Here is a 24,588-nt window from a genome sequence, read left to right as displayed (position 1 = left end):
AAAGATCCCTGTGTTTCCCTTACATGTGTTTGACATGCGTCAGATATCCCTGTCAGAATCTTATTAATATAATAGCACTATGAAGAAATATTTTCCCTATCAATTTCTCTGGTTATATAAGACCAGGGATAAAATGTTCAAGAGCTTTTTGCTCATTCTTTTCTGTGTCGCTCTGTGTGCTCATCGCTTGTAAGATATTTGCTCGCTTATGGCAACATTAGTTGTTTCATCAATCAAGACTGAGAAATATTTGACTTTTTTTTTCTTACTTGTTCTGTACTTTTTGTGTGTATCAGTTTTTAGATAGTATGTTTTGAATTACGCTGATTGAATATAATTCGTTTTTTCTTTGTGGCTCGTGCACGATCTTCCACGAATTTGTCTCCTGGTGAATAAAAAATCTTAAAATAACACAGAAATGTATTTCAATTTTAGACGGTAAGCTATTTTAATCAATTGTTCAAGACCTTTATGACCATGTGACGTCAAATATTATATTCCAGTGTTATAGTTGTGTTCAAATATGAGTAACAATCGCTATTGATTCTGATTAGCTTCTTTTATTTGACTTTGATCCAATAAAATATCCATTTATTTTTGTTTGTTGTTGTGTTGTTAAATTGGTGTCATACAAAAAGGAATTTTTGTGATTTGACAAGGTATTATGGTTATTGAAATATCGTAAAGCGCATAACCATTTCTTTAATCCTTCTTACCACAAGCTATGACGATGTGCATTGTGCAAAATACATCGGAAAAAATACTCAATATTTGTAGTATGATGCGTTTTCCTCTTTAGAGTACGTCAGTCGGGGCTACTTTTTAAACTATGCTTGCTGAAATTTTCTATAATTTTTTCTATCTGAAGATTTACTTGATGGGAACTTGGGCAGCCTTCGTGCATATTTCAGCAACTCCAAACAATCTGAATTTAGTTGTACGATGTCGTTTACATTTACTATATTTAAATATTAATAAAATAACGAACACTGGAAAACATAACCCACCTTGCTTACATTGCAATCCTCAGATCAGATTAAGATGCAAACTTTTTTTTTGCCCCCACATTCATTTCTTAAATATATTTGTTAAATTTAAATATGAGTGTTTGCTTGCTTTATTCTACTACTTTGCATTAAAATAGAACAGTGTAAAGATGTACTCAACTACCGACTCACTACTGACTACATGATATTCTGTGTCTTTGCTTCTTTTTAAAGTTTTTATGTCATCACCGCCATGCGACGTCATTTATATTTTGTTTGCATTTCTTTACATTCTGCTCTTAATATCTTAGGTACACATTTGTGAGGAACCATCTCTTTTTGACTCATGACTATATTCACACTTCTGGAAACAATTGACGATTCCTCAATTGTGAAATTATTTATTTAAATATGGTTAGTTGAAAATAGTCTTTAAAGCAAGAAATATTTTTATTCTGAATATTTTATACTCAAATCAATCACTACCAGAAAATGGCAACTAAAGAAATCATGATCAATCAATTTGTAAATTAAAAAAAAAATCGAGATTTTCCCAAACGGAATATCAAAAAGAACATTGCAGCATAACTAACATGTAATAAATATTTGGAGGTACTTATGAAAAAAAATTATAGAATTGGAAGTTAAATAGGCAAGTAAAATTTAACTAGTTTTGTCAATTTTTGATGTCGCTCAAAATGTCAAATGGCGTAAGGACTATTAAGGAAAATCGTAGCGACATTAACTCGCATCAAAATTTTTTCGGATATGACTGAATCCTTTGTAAAAACTAAATAAATTCTAATTATTAATTTCATTTAATAAAATGAATGAAAAAATTTGAAAAAACCGTTTCAGCAAATGCTAAACATGAAAAACCAGGAAGAATTGACAATTTCGAATACAATTTCGAAGGAAGTCCAAACTATATGAATGTGCTGAATAACTTGAATATGAATGCATCTATGAAATCTATAAATAATTTTATGCAAATAATCTTGGCGATGGAAATAAAGTGCTGTTATAAATTCGCATTCCATTTGTGTTCTTGTTTCACTAAAACTTCTTGTTTCACTAAAAGTGAACCCCTTCGGTTTGTGATCCAATGCTCTATTGTAAAAAGAACTTATATCTAAAAGTTTGCAAACGATTTTTAAACCTTATAGATGTTTGATTTTAATCACTCATGCAATCTTCTGAAAGGTAAAGAGAAGCAAAATTTTATTTCAGATAATGACGTTACTGAATATTATCGCTTTCATCTAATTTGTATTCAATGTTATCCTACCATGTATTAATCATTCTTCAAGGAATAAGTTGTATCGCTCTGAAACTAAATTGTTCGGAGTGAATAATCTAGAATAAATTTATTTTTTAAACATTTTAGCATTTCAATATTTCCAAACAATTTTACGTCATGTTCTAAACCAGAAATACAAGTATGGTATCTTTTTTCAGATATCCAGATTAAAGAGAAACTGAGCAATTAGGAGTTTAGAGTGTTCACTCGGAACTCAAATATTTCAAAATGTTTCTTTCTATTTAAAATCGATGATTCGATAACTTTTTATATAACGTATATTCGAATCTCATACAATTTTCAAGTTAAGAAAGATAAATTCGAACTTTGCTGCTAGATAAAGCTGTAAATGTTCTTATCGCGTAGCTTATAGCTACTTACCTAGAAACCACAATTATGTTGCCGTTCTGAATTAATAGTATATTCCTGTATATTTCAGAAATATAGCTGTAAATCTTTATTGTGTAGCTGAAATTTTTTTATTTGTTATAAAGGCTAAATGCAATGAAATGAAAGATATGTTTTAGATCTGAGTACATCCCATTTTCTGCCATATTTTGAGTATACTCCGTATATGTTGCATCGATTTTTCTCTTTCCCAAGGTTAGGCTTAATAGTAAGTAGTGTTTTCAAGTTCGAAAACAATGATCAGGCAACATCATATTAACTGGAAATTCGAGAAATAAAAAAATCGAATTAACCAAGGTCCACAATAATTAATTTATTTCCTGGTATTATCATTTAAAAGAAAAATAAAAGATTTAGTATCCTCTATACACACGTGTATAATGTTTGATGAAAGGGGGCGTATTGATCAAAAACACGCAAAACTTTACAATTGTTAATTTATTTTGAACTAAATGTGATTTTTTAAAAAATCTTCCTGTTGCTTCATTTTAATCCCTCAAGATGTTGCGAAATCTTCACAACTGACTGAGTCTTTTGATTTTTTTTCGTCAACAATAGCAATTAATTGCCTCAGAAAAGTGATGTCTTGTAATTTACCTGTCGCGTGGGTAAATTCTCAAGAAATTCGTCACCACATCAAGAAGAAATCGGCTTCAACAATTTCAGCTTAAACTTGTAATTAGAGCGACCTTCAAAAATTTCAGCTTCGCAATATCCTGCCTTTCTTTCCAATTAGGGTTGGTTAGGAAGCATTCTCTCTGTAATTTTCCAGGGAGAACACAATTATTTTTCGGGTGTTACGAAATTTTTTGCCATTCTTTATCATCTGCATGAGAGTCAATAAAGGAAATGACGTTTCACGTATAACATGCTATGAGGTCGTCTTGAAGTGAAATCCGACGTAATTTCTTATAATAAAGATGAATGTGTGTTAGTGTTCAACAAGCCAGAGTATTTGACCTAGAGCTTACAAATTTGGTCCAGATATACACTAGATGGTAAAAACGCGCGCCTCGGAGCAATTTTTTAAAAAAATTTTAATTAGAATTTTTATTAACTAAAAAAATAAGCTGTCTGACTGTTCGAATATAAGTTAGCACATAACCACAAAATGAAAAGAGCTAGAGAGATCAAAATCTTTAATATACCTACCAAATTTTTAGCTACATTAACAAGGAGTTAACCGTCTGTCGGTCTGTACATTCAGAAATATGTAAACGCTAAAACTCAAAAATGCAATGACAAATATATCAAAATTGGTATAATATTTTGTAACTAATTACAGTTTTATTTCAATCGGTTGGGAAAAACGCGTTTAAAACCCGAATTCGATTTTTGGATTCTATTAACCGCATACCAGGAATTAATCGCCAAATAACTCGCCAAGGTTCACACGATAGATTCAGTAAAAATGTTAAATTCGCGCCTAAGTTTAATATTTCATAAACATTGTGTGTCAATAACATGCAAGGCTTTCACTAGGATAACATCATTATTAGAGAGTCTGCGAGAAAAATTTGGCGAGACCAATCCATTGGTTTTATATTGTAAAATTCCATGGTTTATTTAGTACTAGCCGCCTTTGGCGACCAGCCGGTTCGCCAATCTTAATGTTCGTTAAAATTTTAATAATTAAATATTTTATGCAATTCCTACTTTAATAGCTTCTTCATCAAAATATATTAAAACTTCACATTTTGATTGTCATATAATTCATTCATAATATTATAAAGGCCTTCAGTCATAACGTAATATGTATCTCGCTAATTTTCTGTTAGCAACCGTAGAATTTATGCTTTAAATTAAAGTGGAAAGAATTAATCTTCAATTAATATAATAATATTTTTTACAGAAACAAAGCATTTTTTTAATAATCTGATTACCGAAAATAGAGTCACACACGTTTAAACTTTATGGGCACTAAAGAATATCTTTTTTAATTTATGTAATATCTCAAGAGTTTGTCAACAAAATTTTCTTAGATTCATTATGAGCAGATTGATTCATTAACAATGTTTAAATTTAAATGCATCAAACACTAAGGAAATAAAACGAATCGTTTAAAATAAACGGTTGAAAACAGGTTTTAAAAAAACTACTTAAAAAACGATGTACTTAAAACTATAAGCATATACAAAAAATATATAACTAACATAAGTACAATTTACTTACAAAAGCATGCAACTCACCCAAAAATAATTTAAATCATCCATTGATAACGGTTGCCATGGCAACAATCAGAACAGAATGCGCATGTGTGAATTTTCTTCGCCAGTTACGTAACGCAAATACGTGATTTTTTCTACGCCAGTTGGGGTAACGCTATGCGGATTAGAAATTTTTAATTTCCTTTATTCTGTTTTATTTTAATTCAAAAGTACTTCAGAATGAATCTGAAAGATCGATTCATTAACAATGTTTAATTTTAAATGCATCAAACATTAAGAAAATAAACAGAATCGATTGAAATAATCCGCCGAAAAATTTTAACCCTAGCCTCATTACTGTTGGGAGAAAAAAAAACTGAAGCCTTTCTCATTTGGCGGTGGGAAAAATGGAAGATATTTTTGGCGGAAAAGTTGGCGGTGGGGAAAATGGAAGATTTTTTTTGGCGGGAAAGTTAGTTTTTAATTAATAATTAAAATTCTAATTAAAAATTCGATAAAAGGAACCCCAGGTGCACATTTCCAACTTCCAAGATATACATGTACCGAATTTGGTAGCTGTAGGTCAAACGGTCTGGCCTGTAGAGCGCCAACACACACACACACACACACATTGAGCTTTATTATAAGTATAGATTATAAAATATCATAATGTAACATTTGCAGAAGATAATTAATTAGATACGTTACTAGAATAATATTCAAAGTTAATTTAAATAATACTCGCTTTTATTGAATAAGTTCGATGGCATAACCTTTGTAATTAAAAACAAGTGCACGAAATTAACTTTTAAAATACCACAATATAAATTTGAGGTCTTTACTGCTAGACAATTGCCTGTTTTGATTATTCAATTATCTTATCCTAGATGTATTGGGAAATTTATTTAAAAAATCCAATCTACTTTTTATTATAAATAAGTGCAGTCTGCGATTTGCGCTTTCTGGGAAAATTCAAATACTTACAAACCCTAATTACAAGCATAAACTGACTTCAATAGATTTTACGATTTAAAAGACTTTCTGTAATCACAAACAGAAATGGTAAATAATTTTGGAGCTTAAATTTTTCCTGCAATGTTATAAAATTTCTAAAATTAACTTTTGATGAAAGGAGGTTAAAGAAAATTGTTTAAAATGCCGTACTTATATTTAACATACTTTTTAAACTTTTATTTTATGCTAGTATTGAATTCAAATGTGTTAATTTTGTTGTTGTTGTTGTTGGAATATTCGAATTATAGGTTTCTTTAATAATAGGCAATTTTGTATTTATTAAAGTTTCTTTTTAAATTCCCTTTAAATACACTGACATATTTCATCGTAAAATTTTTTTTATAGCAAAATTAGTGAAGAATATTTTTCTGGCTTTTTTTTATTGTTATGAAAAGAAATGTTTCATTTTTCAATGTGGAAATTTTTTTTCTCTCTTTGTTAAGGAAATCTTTAATTCAGATTTCCACCTCTAGATGGCAGCAGGATCATTTCATAAACAAAACAATCTATGAGTTACGATGTCTATTTTTTGGAATAATAATCCCAAATAATATTTATTCATTCATTTGTTTATTTGGATATGTTTTTAACTTATACCTCATCTTAATTTTTTTAACATGATAAAGTTTTTAGGCTGGCAAATTATGAGCATTTTTTGAAATGCATAGTGAAAAAAAAATCACTTAAACACTTTGCAGGGGCAGACTTTCAGTATACATATACTTATAATACATATTCTTATATATAATACATATACTTATAATACAATTCAGTATTACTTATAATACATATAAGTAATACATATAACTTTACATGTATTAGGTACTAACTGGATGGTTTCTCAAAATTTTAACTCATTCTTCAATAATTTCAGAGCATTTTATAGTTCAAAAATCATTTTTACACGAAAATGATTAGCAACGAGACTAATTCTATTACCACTCAATTCTTTAATCAATTTGAATAAATAATAATAAAAAAAAACACCATATATTGAATAATTTTATTGAACTAAAAAAATACTTATGTATTTCATAATATTTTTTGTCGTTTGGTAATTACGTTCACAATTATTCGATATTAAATGCATTTTTTTATGTGCAATTTGTCTCTGCTATACAATTATGAGCAAAATTTAAAATTTAGGAAAAAGAATTAGGATTTAAACATTAATTATCATGCTAAAATGTTTTGAACAAGTCATTATAAACTTCTGAATTTATTATTATTATTATTTTTTGTTTCGGTATGTACTTGTTCTTAAATATATGAATAATAATAATAAAAGGTTTACAAGTATTACTATAAACATGAATTAAACGATAGTTAAAACATAATTATCTAATTGTTATTACTGTTTACATAAACGATATATCAATAAATAAAATTTTGGTTACATATGAACGTATAATGATGATGAAAGTATTGATATTTTAAAAGCACTGATTCATATTTTTATTCATTTATTATTTTCTACTTTTACTCCAATAGTTTTTTTTTTTTTTTTTCATTATAGAAAATTATCAATGTTTTTGTGTAAGAAATTATCTTTGTCAAAAATAGTGGCATGGAATCAAAATTTCTCAAAATTTAATCTGATAATTAAGTTTATGACAATACAGTAATTTTTTTTTTAATTGCAGATTCTTAAATTACATTTCATGGCTCAAAGGACATTGCCACACTTTTTGAAAAGATTTCGTAAAATATTTTATTTTTGATTTTAATATATTACTGTTGTGAATGATATTATTAAATTGAATCAAGAACGATATTTATTTTACTTCAATTTTAAACTTCTAGTTTAAATTTATTAAAAAAAAAACATGTTTTATATATTTTTTCTGTAAAATCGATTTATTTGCGAGTTGATAAACAGGCAAATTTTTCTCACTATTTTCACAACTTTTTAGAAATATATGTAACGGATGAAATTTTACAACTTAAAACGATGTAAGAACAATAATTCAGCATAAACTATTTTTTCAGTGAGGCCTTTATTCATATATTGTTTCAAAAATTTAAGGAATAAATAATGATTTTGTTTTCATAGATATATGTAACAGAGTATAAAAATAAATAAATAAACAATTATTTTTCGTGAGTACAATTTTTCCACGCATGCATGGAATTCGTGAGAATTTTTCTTTCTCCTGAGTAGTAAGCTTTGGTTAAAATTCAAACTTGATATTTGTTTATTATAAAAGCTGACAGATGGCAGCACAAGCTACGATTCTTGCTTTTTGGACGGAAATCCGTAATTGCTATCGGAATCGGAATCGTTCTTCTTTTCCAGCTCACTAATGAAAAATATAAATAAAAATAAAGATAAAAAACTATAACCATAGAATATAACAAAGAACAAGAGTCTTTCAATTCAAAAATTATCTTACCTTTTCTTTTCTAGAGGAGGCATACTTTTATGAAGTTTTTTCCTCATAGATGAGTGGTTACCGAATCGCTATAAGTAAATAATTTATTTCAATGAGTTTAAAAAAAATAAATTAACAATGACTTATTAACATTATAATTATTATATTCTATGACATAAAGGTTCATAAGCCGGTATACTCTCTGTAAACTGCTCATTCGACATGATGCGAAAATAAATAAATAAAAGAAAGAAAGGAACAAAATTCTAGACAGAGTAGAAATTGATACTACAGCTACCCCATTAAATACAGTTACTTTTTGGACAAAAGATGTTCAGAAAAAAAAATTCCAAACTTTAAGTTAGAATTTTAGTTAAAATTAATTTAAATTTTAACGTTATTCTTTAATAAATTCAAAACACATTATTGAACAAAACCATTTTTATATACTTTTAAAATTAAAAAAAAAAAAAAAAAAAAAAGGCTTTTCAATGACACCAATTTTATTTTAGAATAAATTTTTCTCTAAATTTAATATTTAAAAAAAATTAAATTTATTTTACAATTACACTTCTTATTGGTTAAAGCACTGAATTTATAAGCTTAAATGCTGCAACAATATTAAATTTTTTGTGTGTGCATGTTATCGTTGCTATATATTACGAATGAAAATTTATTACAAATTAAAGATAGATGTATCAAATCTGACACAATAACTAGATGTTGAAATCCCCTAAAATTTTTTATTTATTTTATTTTAATGGAATTTGAGAAATAGCTATATCACAATGAAAATAAATATAAAAATATAGACAAGAAAGATCATTATAGTCACAACATAAAATTGGTAAAATTTTTTTGGAGAAGTGGATTATTAAATTTCAGAATCTTTAACATTAATTTTCATTAACTATCTTAATCAGACATTCAGTTTCACTAGGTTGTTTTAGGTAAAATTTTAATTTTAATTTCAATTGGATTGCAGATATCAGTGGTTGATTTAGTCATTTTACCACTTTTGACAAAGCACAATATGAAACCACTCTTTTAATAAACTGATAATTTCAATTTCCCATTTCTACACATTTTAAATTAAATTAAAATGTTTGTGATTTAAGTTTTTTTTTAAATTTAGAAAATTTTTTAAAATATGTATTTATATGTATTTATTAAATATGTATATATATATGCATGTATTATTATGTATTTTGATTTCCCTTTCGTATACAATATTACTGAAAAATTCTATTAGTGTTTATTAATACTGTAGCGAACCAGCGGAAGAGGTCACCCTAAAACTTTCTCGCATACTCTCTAATGAAGTTGTCATCCCAGCTTTGTATGGCATTGGTGTACAATAGTTACGAAATACTAACTTTTGGCGAGAATTTAGCATTTTTACAGAACCTATCATATGATCCTTGGCGATTATTTTAATCGAAAATGGAATTTGTGTTTTAGACAAATTTTTCCCTACAGATTTAAATGAAGATTAGATACAAAATTGTACTTGTAGTCTCAAAATCCCTCACTAAATTTGATATATTTCTGTCCTTGCGTTTAGATGTTTTTGAAAGTATAGAACGACGGGTGATCAACTCATTGTTGGATTTGGCTCAAAATTTGAGATGTCTACACTATAGATGTTAAATCTATGCACTGAATTTTATCCCTCTAACTATCTTCATTCGTCTAACTATCTTGCTTTTATTAGGACAGCTGCACAAACAGAACTTCCTCTGATCGGATTTTCCTCAAACTTTGATAGAAATCTATAAATTTGATCTGAACGTATACTAAATTTCCTCCGTCGAGCTCAAAGCATTTTTGAGTTATCTTTGTCACAGACAGACAGACGGTCTTTTCCTAAGTTAGCTTTTCAAGTTAAGGGATGTCAAAAACGTAGAAATTAAATTCTTCCAAAATCTTGAGTTTGAATATTTTGACGGTTACTTTACTTCGTATTCGAGGAAAAGTAAAATGTGAAAGCAGTGAAACAAATATGAAATAACCATTTCATGCTATACAAATTGTTAATATTACATGCTAATATCTTGCAATGCAAATATATGCTAATATAATAAAACTTAAAATTTGTAATTTTTTACAAATTCATCTATTTGGTCACAAGACAATGACACTTTTTAAAATCCACTTCTTTCTAATGCTCTTTAGCCCAGCGCTCCCAGACAACCAACTATTTAGAAATCCGCACAATTTATAAGTGGTTCTTTAGTTAACATTAAAATAAATTGTTTGTTTGTATAAAAATTTAGAGGCTTAGATACCACATAAACATGGACATGAAACAAATATAAAATATGAAACAAATCTAAGGTTAAATTTTTCATTTTTTTAACTAAACATCTCAATGTTTAAATGAACTTGCAATGAAACATATATAAATAAGCAGCTCTTTAAAAAAATCAAATCTCGTTTAAATTTTTATATTTTGCCGTTTCATTATTTTTACCTTCTCATTTCTCCTTTTTTATTTTCTCATATACAAAGAGAAAGTATTGTAGTCGTAAAAAGAAAAAGTACCCGAGATGTTTGACGAATCTACATGTTTCAGATCTCAATAAATCTGAAAATCACACTTTTTGTCTGTGAATACCAAAACTCAAAAACGGTTTCAGTTAGAAAGATGGAATTTGTTATATCGTCTTTAAACCGAATTTGTAGTTTTTTAAAATTAAATTTTGAATGAAATCCATTACGAAGAAGTATGTATGATCGGCTACCAAATATAACTTATTTGGATAAACGAAAAGAGTTCGATTGATAAAATTTGGTGCACAGATTAATTATTAAAAACGTAGATGTGCGTGACATTTGGAACCAAATCACGTCAAGAGATTGACCGTGTGAAAATCTGTACTTTCACAAGCATATAAAATCGGTAACTCAAAAACACAATGACTTGTATATATGAAATTTGATATGTGATTTTGTGACTACAATCGTAGGTCTGTGTCATATTTTGGTTTCAATCATTCCCCTGCTAAAAGGCTCTCCCATAACTCGTCAATAGCATGTGGCTAACAACATACGAGTTCATTTATTATAGAATATACGAAAAAGGTTCGGTGAATCTATGAAGCTACTTGCGCTGGTTTTGAAGTGTTTTTGGTATATATAATATAAAGCAAGGATTTTTTTTCCTCACTTTATTATTTTTTTAGTTACCATTCAGTCAATGCAGCTTAGTTTAGTTTAGTTATATTAACGTCCCGTTGTAAAGCAACACTAGGGCTATTTGGGGACGGACCTCTTAATTTTGAACCGCGGTCACACGACGAGGAGGATACCTGAGCTGGCACCCCCCTCTCCACGCCACACCACACCAGCGGCAGGACGTTTGGCATGACGGATTTAACGTGCAACAGACCCCCTTAAACGACGGTTCTTCGGTGGAATCGGGTCTCGAACCTGAAACCCTACGGCTCACAAACCGAGACCTTACTACCAGGCCACCGCGGCCTCATCAATTAATGCAGCAGTGATGAACGAAGCAGAGTTTATAATCATCTTAATAAGAATACTATAACAGAAAACAATCATGAAGACTACTCGTATCAAAGTTTGAATAATTCACATGAAAATGTGAATTAAGTGACTGGTAAAAAAATGTGTTTCTCCTTCTATTAATAATCATTTTACTTTAAATATACAAATCGATTTCTTTAAAGGCAATCCCGATTTTCTAGGACAGAAGGTAAATTCTAATAACGTTTAGAGCAGTGTTATTTGAATGAGACATCGTCTTATTAGGGCAGGCTATTTCCTCGCTTTGAATCTAGAATACAACATAATATCAATGTACTAGCCAAACTGTGCTATTTTAATTTAGTCCAAATTGTAGAAATTTTTTTCTCTGAGTTTGAGTAGTAATCGAAACTGACTGCATACATATTCATGCTCAAGTCAAATAACCCTTCATCAGTTGCAACATCCAAAAGATGTGGAATATTTTACGACATAATTTTTTTTCAAGTGATAACTCGCCAAATTTGGCAATTAAAAAAAATTGAATGTTTCTCAAGCGAAATTTCTACCGTTATTCAAGCTGGTGTCTAACTGGCGAGTGTTTTAATGGTTGGCAAACGCAACTTGACTGCGCAACCATAATGTAATTTTATTTAACCAATCACAGCAGTTAATCGAGCATTAAATGAATTATAGACAAGTAATTCAATCGTCAAATTGGTTATTTAATGATACTAGAATAATAATGATATAAATTTCATCAGGATAAACATTCAGCCACATTCAGTATTTTATTTGCTGGCAATAAGTACATGTTATCATCTTAAATTTAAGCAATAATTGCGTTAATAAAAGGTTGCAATAAAGAGTATTACAATAGATTTTGAAATAATACTCAATTTCAGTAAATATACGTGTCATTTATTACCGTTGACTCTCATAGTAAAAAAAACTTCATATAGCACTTCCTACATAAAACCTCGTTCCGACGGGCCGTTGCCTTTACGATGTTGCGAATTGAATTGAACGAAGGATAAAACCTGGGACCTTGTGGTTCGCAGCTGAGTAACATGACCATGATACAAAAGCAATTGCTCAGGTAGCGTAGCTGTTAACTGGCTTATAAGCTTCCACCACAACGAAAATGGCCGTAAATCTACCGTCAAATCCCATCGTAAGACCACTATCGATTGTGGATGTCAATCGGGAGGTTCCAGCAAACTGTCGGTAAAATGAACAGACATCAAAGAACCCCAGAAAACCACAAGTGAAGGGAAAGAGGGCAAAATGCGCCAGATTCAAGGTGCGGATGGGCCATCGGAACGGGATTTCAGGAAGAAACATCTGCTTTCAAAATTCCATGTACTTACCAATTCACCAAGTGAGTTCCGATTTCTGCTTCCACCACGAACACTAGCGAAGACGGTGGATTTTCTAGCTTTTCTGAGATTCAAGGAGCCGATCCTCATGAAACTGTTGCTGCTGGTGGTGGTCGTCTCTTTTTCTGGTGGACGTTCTACAAAGGAACGAAAAAAATAAGTCAAACCATGTAAAGAAACTTTATAAAAAACGAATCAGTGACATTATTGAAAACAATCGCATCGATTAGAAATTATATAACTTCCTTACCAGCAATGAGAGAAAAAGAAAATTTTAGCAAAATACAAAGGGAGGTTTAAATATTTTCTTTTAGGTATACAATGATTATCCTATGTGACTTCACATTGTCCCGGTGGTAGTCTTCTTTGTCCCGTGGTAGTCTAAACGTAAGAACAACATGGATGTCTTGTAAAGGGTTATTTTAATTTTCTGAATAAGTCAACTCTTCATTTTATTAGGAGAGAATGCCTGAAATTTTGTCATAACGCCTCTTTTGAGCACAACAGTGAAAGTACTGTTACGAATTTTTAATATTGTTTCCTTCCGCAATAAATCTTCTGGTAAAGAAGAGAGTTTTACATATTTTGTAATTGCTGCAGAAATGGACGCCAAATCACTCTTCGGTTTTAGTGGCAAACTTGGTAACTTAGCGACAAAACAGAAGGTCCAAGAATAATCGAGAATCTTAGCAATATTTCCATTTCAAATCGAGTTCCAGCATTCGTTCTAGAATATTCGGTATTCTATCATAGGAGTTGTAAAAATAGAGGCACACGAATGAATCAGTAATCAATTTGTCGAGACAAATCAATAACTGAGCGAAATCTTTGTTGGGGGTGTTGACCTCCAGCGAATTCTATAGGAAGGCTTAGTGTCGTTGCAGTTCTTTAATAGCAATTTGCTGCTGTTTACTGTAAGTGCTGTTCTTCTGTATGCTTAGATCATGTTTTGAATACTGTGTATTTGTGTTATCGTCTTGAATAAAGCGTCGTTATCTCTTAAGGAGTCTACTGGACTTTTTCACCCATTGGAAAAAATTTCTACAACAGAATACATTAAGAATGCTTAACATAATAGAGAAATGGGAAGGAAAAAATGAATATTCTCAATGTTGCTAGACAAAGTCACATAAGGCAATTGTCGTATTCAAACAAAAGTTTAAGTTTCTTCATGTATTGTGTTTACATTTTTTTATATCTTTGTTCACAACAAAGTTATAGCCATTCATAATAACTGCAATATGCAGCAACCATATATGACAGTCAAATATCCTTGAATGAATTATTCTGTTTGCCATAGAAAAAAAAATTAAGGGAGCAGTAAAACTGAAGAGTAACAGGAAACGCTAATGTTCCATTTCAGTCTTTTTTAAAACAACACAATTCATTTCTTTTTCCAACCAAACATATCAATAAAAGACAAAAATTTTGAAATTTTGAAAATCTTCGTCATTTTCAGTTTATTTGATTGATCGGTATGATTGATCCTACCGATTTCATGCTAAATTTGAATAAATATTAATATAATACGACAAAACCAGAAGGCAGTGTTACTGATAGACTTCTTCCATACACTTCAACAAGATAGCAATTTTTGTGTAACACTTAAGGATGTAGTGAATACTTTGTATTTCCTATTTATTAAATTCGATTACCGAAAAATATAACTGGCTAGATGGATGAGCTTTTGCTTTTTTCTTTAAACTAAGATGTATATCCCTGCTAAATATTTTGGGCGAACTAGTCAATGGAAAGATATATCATTTTAAAATGTATAGATATTTTCATACACTGTGCTATGAACCTCAGTACAGTAAATGGCGATTTTTGTATTTGGTGCTTTTTGTACTATGATCACAAAAAGCGAAAAATGAATGAGAAGTATGGAGAAGTCAATATTTTTACTGCTCTACCCTCTCCTGGAATTATTGAAAGCGAAATTTTCTGAAACATTGTATGATATATATATACACACAGATTTACAGAAAAATCTATATATTTAAAATAATTAGGAGAAGCAAATTCTAAATCCCATATATTGGTTCAATTTCGTCAGCTTTTATTCTATAAGAAAGGACATGATACCTAGATATGTCACTAATAGCAATATGGCAGCTCCCCATGAGCAAATCAGTATAATGGTCTGAGCAACATGAATGACGCGCGTGTTGAGGGTCGTTGGTTCATGTCTTCCCACTGGGGAGGTGCCAGTTCAGGTACCGTCCTCTTCATCTGACCACGGTTCAAAATTATGAGGTCCATCCGAAAATCTCCCAAGTGTTTAAAAAAAAAAACAGGACGTTAATACAAATAATACTAGAAACTAACCCCCCTCCCCCAACGCACACAGAAATATACACAATCATCATTTTCGACAAAAGCTTCAAAAAAATAATTTCACATGAAAAGTCATGATGAGTTGAAGGGAAATTCACATAGGATTACAGCGTAATTATGGTTAACGCTGCCATGCTGTACATAAGGGTGCATAATTTGCTAATAGAATTGTACGAACTACACAAATTGTACAATAGGTTATTTATCATTCAATATTTGATTTCGGAAAAATGGAGCATGAGTTACTAATTATTAATTTAAAGAAGTAGCATGAAAACGCAATTGTTAGTTTTTAGAAGGTAGTGAGTAAAAACACAATTGTTGATTTTGGAAAGATGGAGTATAAAAACTATTGTTAATTTTGGAAAGGAGGAGCATAAAAACACAATTATTAATTTTATATAAATGAAGCATGAGAACACAATTAATAATTTTGAATAAACGCAACATGAGAACGAATGAATTAATTTTTGGAAAATGTAGCATGAGAAATAAATGAATTATTTATTTTGGGAAAAAAAGGATCACGAGAATGCAATTATTAAATTTGGAGATATGAAACATGAGATAAAATTACACATTTTTGAAAAACGTAGCGCAAGAACACAACAATTGATTTTGGAAAAAAATGGAGAATGAGAACGCAATTATTAATTTTGGAATGAATGACAAGACTGAATGTATTATTAATTTCGAAAAGATGAGATTTCGTAATCATTATTAGAAAGATTCAGCAAGAGAATTCTTACTTGAGAAGTTTTTTGAAAATAATTATACATCCATAACTATATTTTAAATTATGTTTTCAATTATATAATTGCATCAGTTTATGTTCTCAAGCACACATTTTCTAATTTTTTTTTTTTTTTTTTTTTATAAAATACATTATCTTTTGCAGGTTTTACTTTCACAAAACTTCAACATTACAGTTCATCAAGTTCAGCACACATGTGGTTCAGTGCCCTACTCACATCGCCAAGTCCGGTCATTAAGTCAGAAGATAGGGGTTGGCAGGGTGGGTAATGGAGTACCCTCCGCGGACCCATCGGTCCTGACAGAGGTCGACCTTTGCCGGACACTTAATGGCCGGACTAATGGCTTCTCCCGGTTACCTTATTAGGCAAGCGTCACGGGGCCATTACGGAATCAAAACTGATAGATCGACTGCCTCCCCCCTTCTTTCACCAACTTTTTGTCCATCCCCGTAGCGTACGATTTTTTTTCCGAACCTCCCCGATGGTTCAGTTTGGGAAGAGAGAATGAATCTCTTTACTTTTTAGGGGGTGAAAATGGTGATGGGGTGTTGGATTAGTCACTTACTCCTCTATCCACCCTCCTTTTGGGATGTAAATAAGCTAAGGTGGCGAGGTGGTCGTAGGGTGCATCGTGATTATCAGATGATCGGATAGCATGATCAGCCTTTGATTCAGTTACTTTTTTGTGGTTGATGTCAGAAAGACATTAAAAAGTGTTTGCAACATGCTTGCATAATTTTGAGGGGGAGGGGAAAGGGGTAAAAGTAAGAAAAAATCATTTAATGAAATTAATTTTTTAGACAAATTTTGAATATCAATAACACAACGGTAGTCAACTTTATCCATAGTTTTTCTTAACTACATTGTGCAGATTGCATGTAGTGACAGTATACAATTTAGGCAACAGACAATAAATAGCTTTTTTTTTATCAGTTCAGCCCCCTCGTATCATTAACTGTTAAAAAAAACATGGAAAACTATCTGCCAATACAAAAATAAATGAATGTTTGAATGAACAAAATAAACTTTTGTACGCAGAAAAACGAATAAAATTCATTTTAGGTTGAAAATAAATAAAAACAGTTTTTCAAACGTCTTTCTTATTTTCTTTATAACACTAAAAAGTAGATTTTATTTTTGTTTTAATTATTGTATAATTTTATTTTTCATAATTTCAATAATTAGCATTATCTTTAGGTACATTTCATAATTACAAATATTCCAGAAAGAAAGCGGCTAGTACGTAATCAATATTTAATTAATTATATCGAGAAACTAAATAATGAAAATACTGGAAAAAGTTTACTGTCACCGAGAACACGCAACTATATAAAAGCTTATGCCTTTAGCACATTAGGAAGTAGCGAAAAATCGATTATAAAATACCATCTTACGAAGAAGAAACAACTCCATTTAAATATAATCATTCAGTAAATTTATGCGATAAAAAGCAGATGTTATTAAAGATATCAGCGACCTTAAAATGAAATTATGTGACTCCACTCGGAAAAAGTCTCGAAATTTAAAAAGCAATCCATTACTAAAAGAAGATAACAGCAATAAATAAAGGGAATACAAAGTGACAGTCACAGTGAAGAGCTTTTTGTTCTAAAAACTCAAGACAGTTGTTTGAAGTCAAAACTTTACTACCCGGATGTCACTGCTTCATTTCTCCAAACTCGTTCTTCTTTCTCTTTTTTTCATTCTTTTCTTCGTAGTTTTTCTTTTAAAGTCTTTCAGCAAAACCGCAATTAATTATCGCTCAAAGCCAACCAAAGTCGCTAATTTGTCAAACTACGGAGACAGCCTCAGCAAAACTCGAAACAAAATCTACGAACTGAGTTTGAAATACGGCGCACTTCTTTCAGATTTGGAAAGTTCTGTCATTTTTCATTCATGAATTGAACTGCGGGTCAATGAAGTAAACGCTGCATCACAGCGCATGTCCAAAAGTTAAATAAGTTGGATATTGTGACGAAACCTCAGTATTGTAAAAAGTCTTCAGTCTGTCGTTCAAGGAAAGCTCTTCAAAAATATTTTGGTTCAAAATGTGGTAAAGCATTTATTTTAGAGGCATATAATTTAGTTTAGCTCTGGTTTTTAACAACCTTCTTTATCTACTTATTACATTATTATTATTATGTCAAAAAATATTTAAAATTTTTTAAAAAAATTTGAAAAAAATTGTTGCAACACTTAAGAAAAATACCAGTACTTTAAATTGCAGGCAATATAATTTGATACTATAAACATATTTAAGTAACCATACATATAGATATTTTTTAATTTCTTTTTTTAAATCTCGGAGCATATAATAATAACAAAAATAGTTATTATCTATGAATATAACGTTATAGTAATATGATAATGTTTATAGACTGAATATCTGAAAATTGTGTCATGCATCATGCGAGGTAAGACGTTCGGAGTTTGAAATAATGGGTACTGATACTTTAGTAGAAATGAAAACTTTAAATAATGTAAATAAATTAATTTTAAAATAACTTAAAAAGAGATATGCATAATTGATTCATCAAATTATTGCCTAAATCTATATATTTTTAATAATTCTCAAAATCAAAGAGCTAATTCGCCGCCCTAGCCAGTGGTCCAATTTAATCAATTAAATCAAACTTATTCCTCAAATTATCATTTTTATCTATATGCTTACAATAATTCGTAAAATCAAAGAACTAATCTCCCAGCCCGAGCCAATGTTCCAATTCAATCAATTAAATCAAACTAATCATGAAATTATCATTTTTATCTATATACTCACAATAATTCGTAAAATCAAAGAATTGATCCCCCAACCCGAGCCAATGGTCCAGTTCAATCAATTAAATCAAACTAATTCACTAAATTATCATTTTTATCTATATACTCACAATAATTCGTAAAATCAAAGAACTTATCTCCCAACCCGAGCCAATGATCCAATTTAATTATTTAAATCAAATTAATTCATTAAATTATCGCTTTTATCTTTATATTTACAATAACTTACAAAATCAAAGACCTATTCCTTCAACTTTAGCCAGTGGTCCAATTTAATCAATTAAATTAAATCAGTTTATCGAATTATCATTTTTATCTATATACTTACAATAATTCACAAAGGCAAAGAACTAATCCCCCAGTCCTAACCAGTGGTCCCATTTAATCATACTAGTTCATCAAATTATCGATTTTATCTATATGCTTACAATAATACACGGAATAAAAGAACTAATCCCTCAGTCCTAGACTCAGTCCAATTTAATCAAAATAATTAATAAAATTATCAATATTTATATACAATAATAATTCAAAAATCAAAGAACTAATCAATCAATAAAACTCTAGTCAGTAGTCCAATTCAATCAAATTAGCTCATTAAATTATCGCTTTTATCTATATATTTATAATAATTCGCAAAATGATCTAACTAATCCCCCACCCTAAACAGTGGTTTCATTTATTCAGTTTTCACTAACTACCCCACCCCACTCCATCCATTTTCGAGAAAAGTTTAAAAATCACCATTTAACCATATATTCTTTATGAAGGAAAATACAGTTTTTAAATTACAAAAGCCGTACCGTGTTTGAATATTTTTATTTCATATGAAAACTTATGAGACCAAGATGCGTCGATATCGCTCGCTTGCTCTTTTCATTTTCCAGAGAAGTTTTAAAAACGCAACACCACTCTGTATTTTCAACGGGGCGAGGGGGAGAACCAGACAGATTCTCCCAGCCATAATCAATGCACCTATTTTGGTAAATGATATTTCATATTGAATCTTAAGACACCTAGGCGCTTCATCAAAGGATGGCCACCTCCAGAGTCCTCAACGTTCAAAAGATATCGCAAAATAAAATTTTGGAAGAGCACCCAGCTTTAACAACTGGAGCGATTTCGCCAATTCATTTCACCATTATGTTTATGCTAAACATGAAATCACTTACGTTTCAAAGGTCTCCTTTCTACAGTCTTGTGTCCCGCCACAACGCGGACGTAGTTGTCTGGATACTGGTCAGCACGCTTTCCACTATAGTCTCGAAGAGAAGCATCAGCGCCTTAATAAAATAAAATAAAATAAAATATAGAATGTATGCTTGAATATAAATGATACGATCGAATAATTGAAAACCCATTGAACAGAAAATTTAAAGGAAATTCGAACTTCCAGTCCGAAACATTAGAGCATGAGAATGTTTTGCTTTGATAGTCTGTCTTTTTATTAAATCTAAAAATTAACTTTCATTCATTTAAGCTATCCATTCACCCCATTTAATCCATTAATTCATTTAATCCATCGAAATGTGTGTGTGTGACCCCCAGTCACTAAAACAATAAAAAGCGCCGTTGTGAAATGTACATATTACAAATATTTTCAGAGCGGACGTAGTTTTCCTGAAATTTTCAAGCATAGTTTCCAATAATGATCTTCTACCCCTCCCCCCCCCTTATAAAATTTTGTAGTTTGAGTAAGCTCGCGATTATCTTGAATGATATTGGTGAACAATAGTCAGGAAATATAAGTTTTTGGCATAGATCTAGATTTTTAAATAAATCTATCGTGCGAATAAAACCAAAACAGAATAACACCAAAATTTGGCAAATAAATAAACTACAGTTGCCATCACGAGATTACTTAACCCCGTAACAGATTTGGATAAAAATTTTATGTGAATCTATAGCTAAAAGCTGAATCTGTGTGTCAAATTCCGAGAATAATACAGACAGATTTCTGTGAATGTATGTCGTTCCAAATTTGACAGAAATCCACAATTTTGGTCATAAGTTCATACATTAAATTTCATCCGTCCAGCTCAAAGAGTTTTTGCATAACTGTGTTCACAAACAAATAAACATAATGTCAATAATATGTTTTTGCTCTAAGAAAGGTTAAAGTAAGTTAATATGTTTTGCTCTAAGGAAAACTGGAAATTCGTTAAAATTCGAGTTAAAATTTTTTAACGATTTTAATACTTTTCTATACTTCATACAGGAGAAAATAAAAACAGACACAAAAATAAAATTGCAATTTTTTTAAATTTAAAAGTGGCTCGATAAAAATAGTTTTATCCGATTCGGTGGATAATCGCGGAGTTTTTATAGTTAGTGGAATCTTACGACATCATTGCGTACTTACCATACGTATGGACTAGCAAATGAACAATCATTTCATGCTTGTGAAGTGACGCTATATGCACAGGAGTATAACCCTAGAATGAAAATGATCAAAATTGATTGTTAATTCATCAGTTACCATTTACTTCAGTAATGAATGGAAAGATGAAAGAAGAAAAAAAAAGTGGGAAGTATTTACCTATCAATGGAACAAACATTAAGAGTAAATTTTTAAAAATGCATATTTATTTGCAAAATAAATATCAGTTTCAGCAACGTCAAGTTAATGAAAAATAATAGACGGAATGAAAACAAATTTCATATAGAGACTAAAGAATGCATAAAGAAATAAATTCCACTTGCGTGCGAACAAATAAATAAATAAATAAATAAAAATCGCCTTTACAATATCCTGCATAAAAAAAGATGGTAAAACTCCATTAATTAGGTTTATGCACACAATAAATAGAACAAGTATTAAGTCATTAAATTAACATGGTTTTGATATTTATTATAATTCGCTGCTTAAAAATACTCACATGAAGGATAAAACGAATTTGATACTTTGATATCTTTTAAACACTAAGCTATATACAGTAGACTCCCGATTATCCGCGAGCGGTTTATCCGCGCCTGCCGCACTAAGTTTTTATTTTGCTTCCAAGCAAAGAGAAAATGTTTCCAAAGCAAGAAGCAAACACAAATGACTGATTTCTTCAGAAAGGTGTAGTTTTACAGTTATGCTTTTGTAATTACATAATACATTACAGTATTAAAACAGTACATATGTATTCATTTTTCTGTGTATCCTTGACGCCTCTCGTAAGTACAAAGCACTTTTCTGTTTTCATTAACAAAATGCATTTTAGGTTAGTTTTGAGTGATATACTAAAACATTAAGCGTTCGTTAAACATTTCCTGCTGTTTATTTTACGTTTTATTGTACATAAAACGATTTTTCAAAGTTGGAATGACTGTTTTCTCTTCTGCTATACCCGTTTTTAGCTTTTTTTCGGATTATCCGCGATTTTTGTTATCCGCGGCGGCCGCACCACCCAATTCCGCGGATAATCGGGAGTGTACTGTATTAGAGATTTGATTGAAATTTAAACACAACCATTAATACTGGAGAACCAGTTAGTAGTCAAAAGCGACTAATATAACAAAAAAAAAATTCTTATAGTTACAGCATAGTTATATTTATAAAAAAATATGACAATGGATTAAATTATTACGAAATAATTAGAGCCCTTTTTATTTTTTTCTGACTTTTTTAGAGAATTTAGAAAGAAAAGTCTGAAATTTAAATTTTTGCTTAGAACTCCTGTCAGTTAATTATCTGTTCCGTTTGATTCAAGATTCTAATCAAATTACTGCAAAGAATTCACATTTTTGTTTTTTGCGTGTATTCAAAGTTCAAAGTTCCTTATATATACACTGCCATATATAAGGAACACTAGAAACATTTTTTAGCCTTGTGTGTAAATAAATAAAAGAAAACCGTGGCATTTGCGGTCGAACACTTGAATACTCTACTTTCTTAAATACTCAATATTACTGTGTTTCAAAACAAACAATTCTGGAAATTAAGTAGATGGATTTATCAAAAATAAAGCATTCGTTCACATACTTACACCCTGTTAAAATGGACGGCAACATTTGACGTGAGATAACACAGCAGAACCGGAAACGAAAAAATTAATGAATGAATTTATTAATGAAGTTAAAAATATATATATATTATTACGAATACAAAAATATTGACTGAAAAAATTCAAATAATAAAAAATATGAAAAAGCAATATCAATTTCTAATTATTCTGATGGATTCAATTTAAAATTTACAATAAAAAATATCTACTGTAAGCGTTTTTGAATTTAAAAGAAAAAAAAATTACTCTAAAATAATTCTATTCAAATAATTAGAGTATTTAAAGAATATATTTTTTTGAAACAAGATAAGGCTGCATGATACCGTCGTTAAACTTGAATTTTTCTTTGGCGTCGCCTTGCAAAATTTGGTAACACAATTACTTAACAGTAAGACATTTGACGAGCTTTTAAATGTTTGGCGCAATTTGGCAAGATTAGCCGAAATCTTGTACTGTACACTTAAGTCTTACAGGAGATAATGGCCGGTTTTATACCTTCACTTCTTCAAGAATAAATAAATTTCAAGTTTGTAAAACTTTTAATTATTTGTCAAAACAGATTTTAGAAATTAGAGTTCAGTTCTTCCAAATGTCTGTCTAATACATCTAATTTTGTTTCACTTGAATAATTTAAATTGAGGGGAAAAAACATAAATGAAATATGTTTTGGGGAAAATTGGAAGTAGAAAAGGTATAATATAAAATCAAAAATCATATTATAATAAAGACTTAAAAGAAATATCTAAAAAATAAATAAAGATCATTATTTGTAATTCTCGTGAAATAGCAAATGAAGGAGTAACATTTGAAAAATAACACACATAAAATCTCATTGCCTTGAGGTGAATTATTTGTATATTAAAATGCAGATACTGATAAAATTACACAGTTTAAAAATGCATCTTCAATTTTAGTTTTTATATGAAAAATATATCTAATTATAATAAAACATTTAAAAATTATTTAAAAAAATTCAAGACAGAAAAGAATTAATACTCACATTCTTGAATTAGCAATAAATGGACAAAACACCAACATATGAAAAAAAAAGAAAAAGAAAATATAAAAACATGTTTGTAAATCAGAATAATTTTCTTTAAAAATAAGCAAAAATGAAGTAATGCTTTCGAATTTTATTGCTTGTTTGCTATTCTTTAATGAAAAAAATTAAAATATTTTGCTTCCTGCGCATTAAGTATTATTTCAGTTTAAAAAATTTCTCTGACTATTACAATGCTAATTCAGCCAATTCCTTTAATCCACCAAAAAAAAAAAGAGGCAAATAAACACTTGTATGACAAAATAACTTTCATATTGGTTAGAAAAGAATTTTTTTTTAATCATTATTTACAAAAATTGATTTTGCATTTTTTTAAAATATTGTTTGCATTCTGTGAGAAAAGAAAAATATTTTTTTGTAGAGTTGAGATGTCTAAATTAATCAAGCCATGATATATTTTATAAATAAAAAAACTGCAAGCTGTAGGAATAATATGGATAAAGTTTTTTTTTAACACCAATAAAAAAATATTGATCTATAGGTATTAAAACAATACTGAGAATAATAATTAAAATATGTTTCATATTTTTTTATTTTACTAATTTATTGATATAAAATTTTTCATTGCACA

General features: G+C 29.7%; 1 protein-coding gene across 2 annotated transcripts in view; it reads right to left on the bottom strand.

The window, feature by feature from the left end:
* Window positions 1-7,833: 7,833 nt before the first annotated feature.
* LOC129957359 (uncharacterized) overlaps window positions 7,834-24,588 on the bottom strand; it is a 93,382-nt gene continuing 76,627 nt past the window's right edge. The window contains exons 8-12 of one of the 2 annotated variants that reach the window (XM_056069645.1): window positions 21,328-21,400; window positions 20,138-20,248; window positions 13,087-13,232; window positions 8,249-8,316; window positions 7,834-8,155 (exon numbers count right to left, since the gene is read on the bottom strand). In XM_056069645.1, the coding sequence (XP_055925620.1) occupies window positions 8,083-8,155; window positions 8,249-8,316; window positions 13,087-13,232; window positions 20,138-20,248; window positions 21,328-21,400 (471 nt within the window). In that variant the 3' untranslated portion in view covers window positions 7,834-8,082. Of the gene's footprint in view, window positions 8,156-8,248; window positions 8,317-13,086; window positions 13,233-20,137; window positions 20,249-21,327; window positions 21,401-23,915; window positions 23,961-24,588 lie in introns of those variants that run through there. The other variant, XM_056069647.1, reaches the window with a different exon arrangement.

This window comes from Argiope bruennichi, chromosome 11 (assembly GCF_947563725.1).
Source record: "Argiope bruennichi chromosome 11, qqArgBrue1.1, whole genome shotgun sequence".
In the NCBI taxonomy this organism is placed as follows: domain Eukaryota; kingdom Metazoa; phylum Arthropoda; class Arachnida; order Araneae; family Araneidae; genus Argiope; species Argiope bruennichi.
This window is presented reverse-complemented; position numbering and strand designations above follow the sequence as displayed.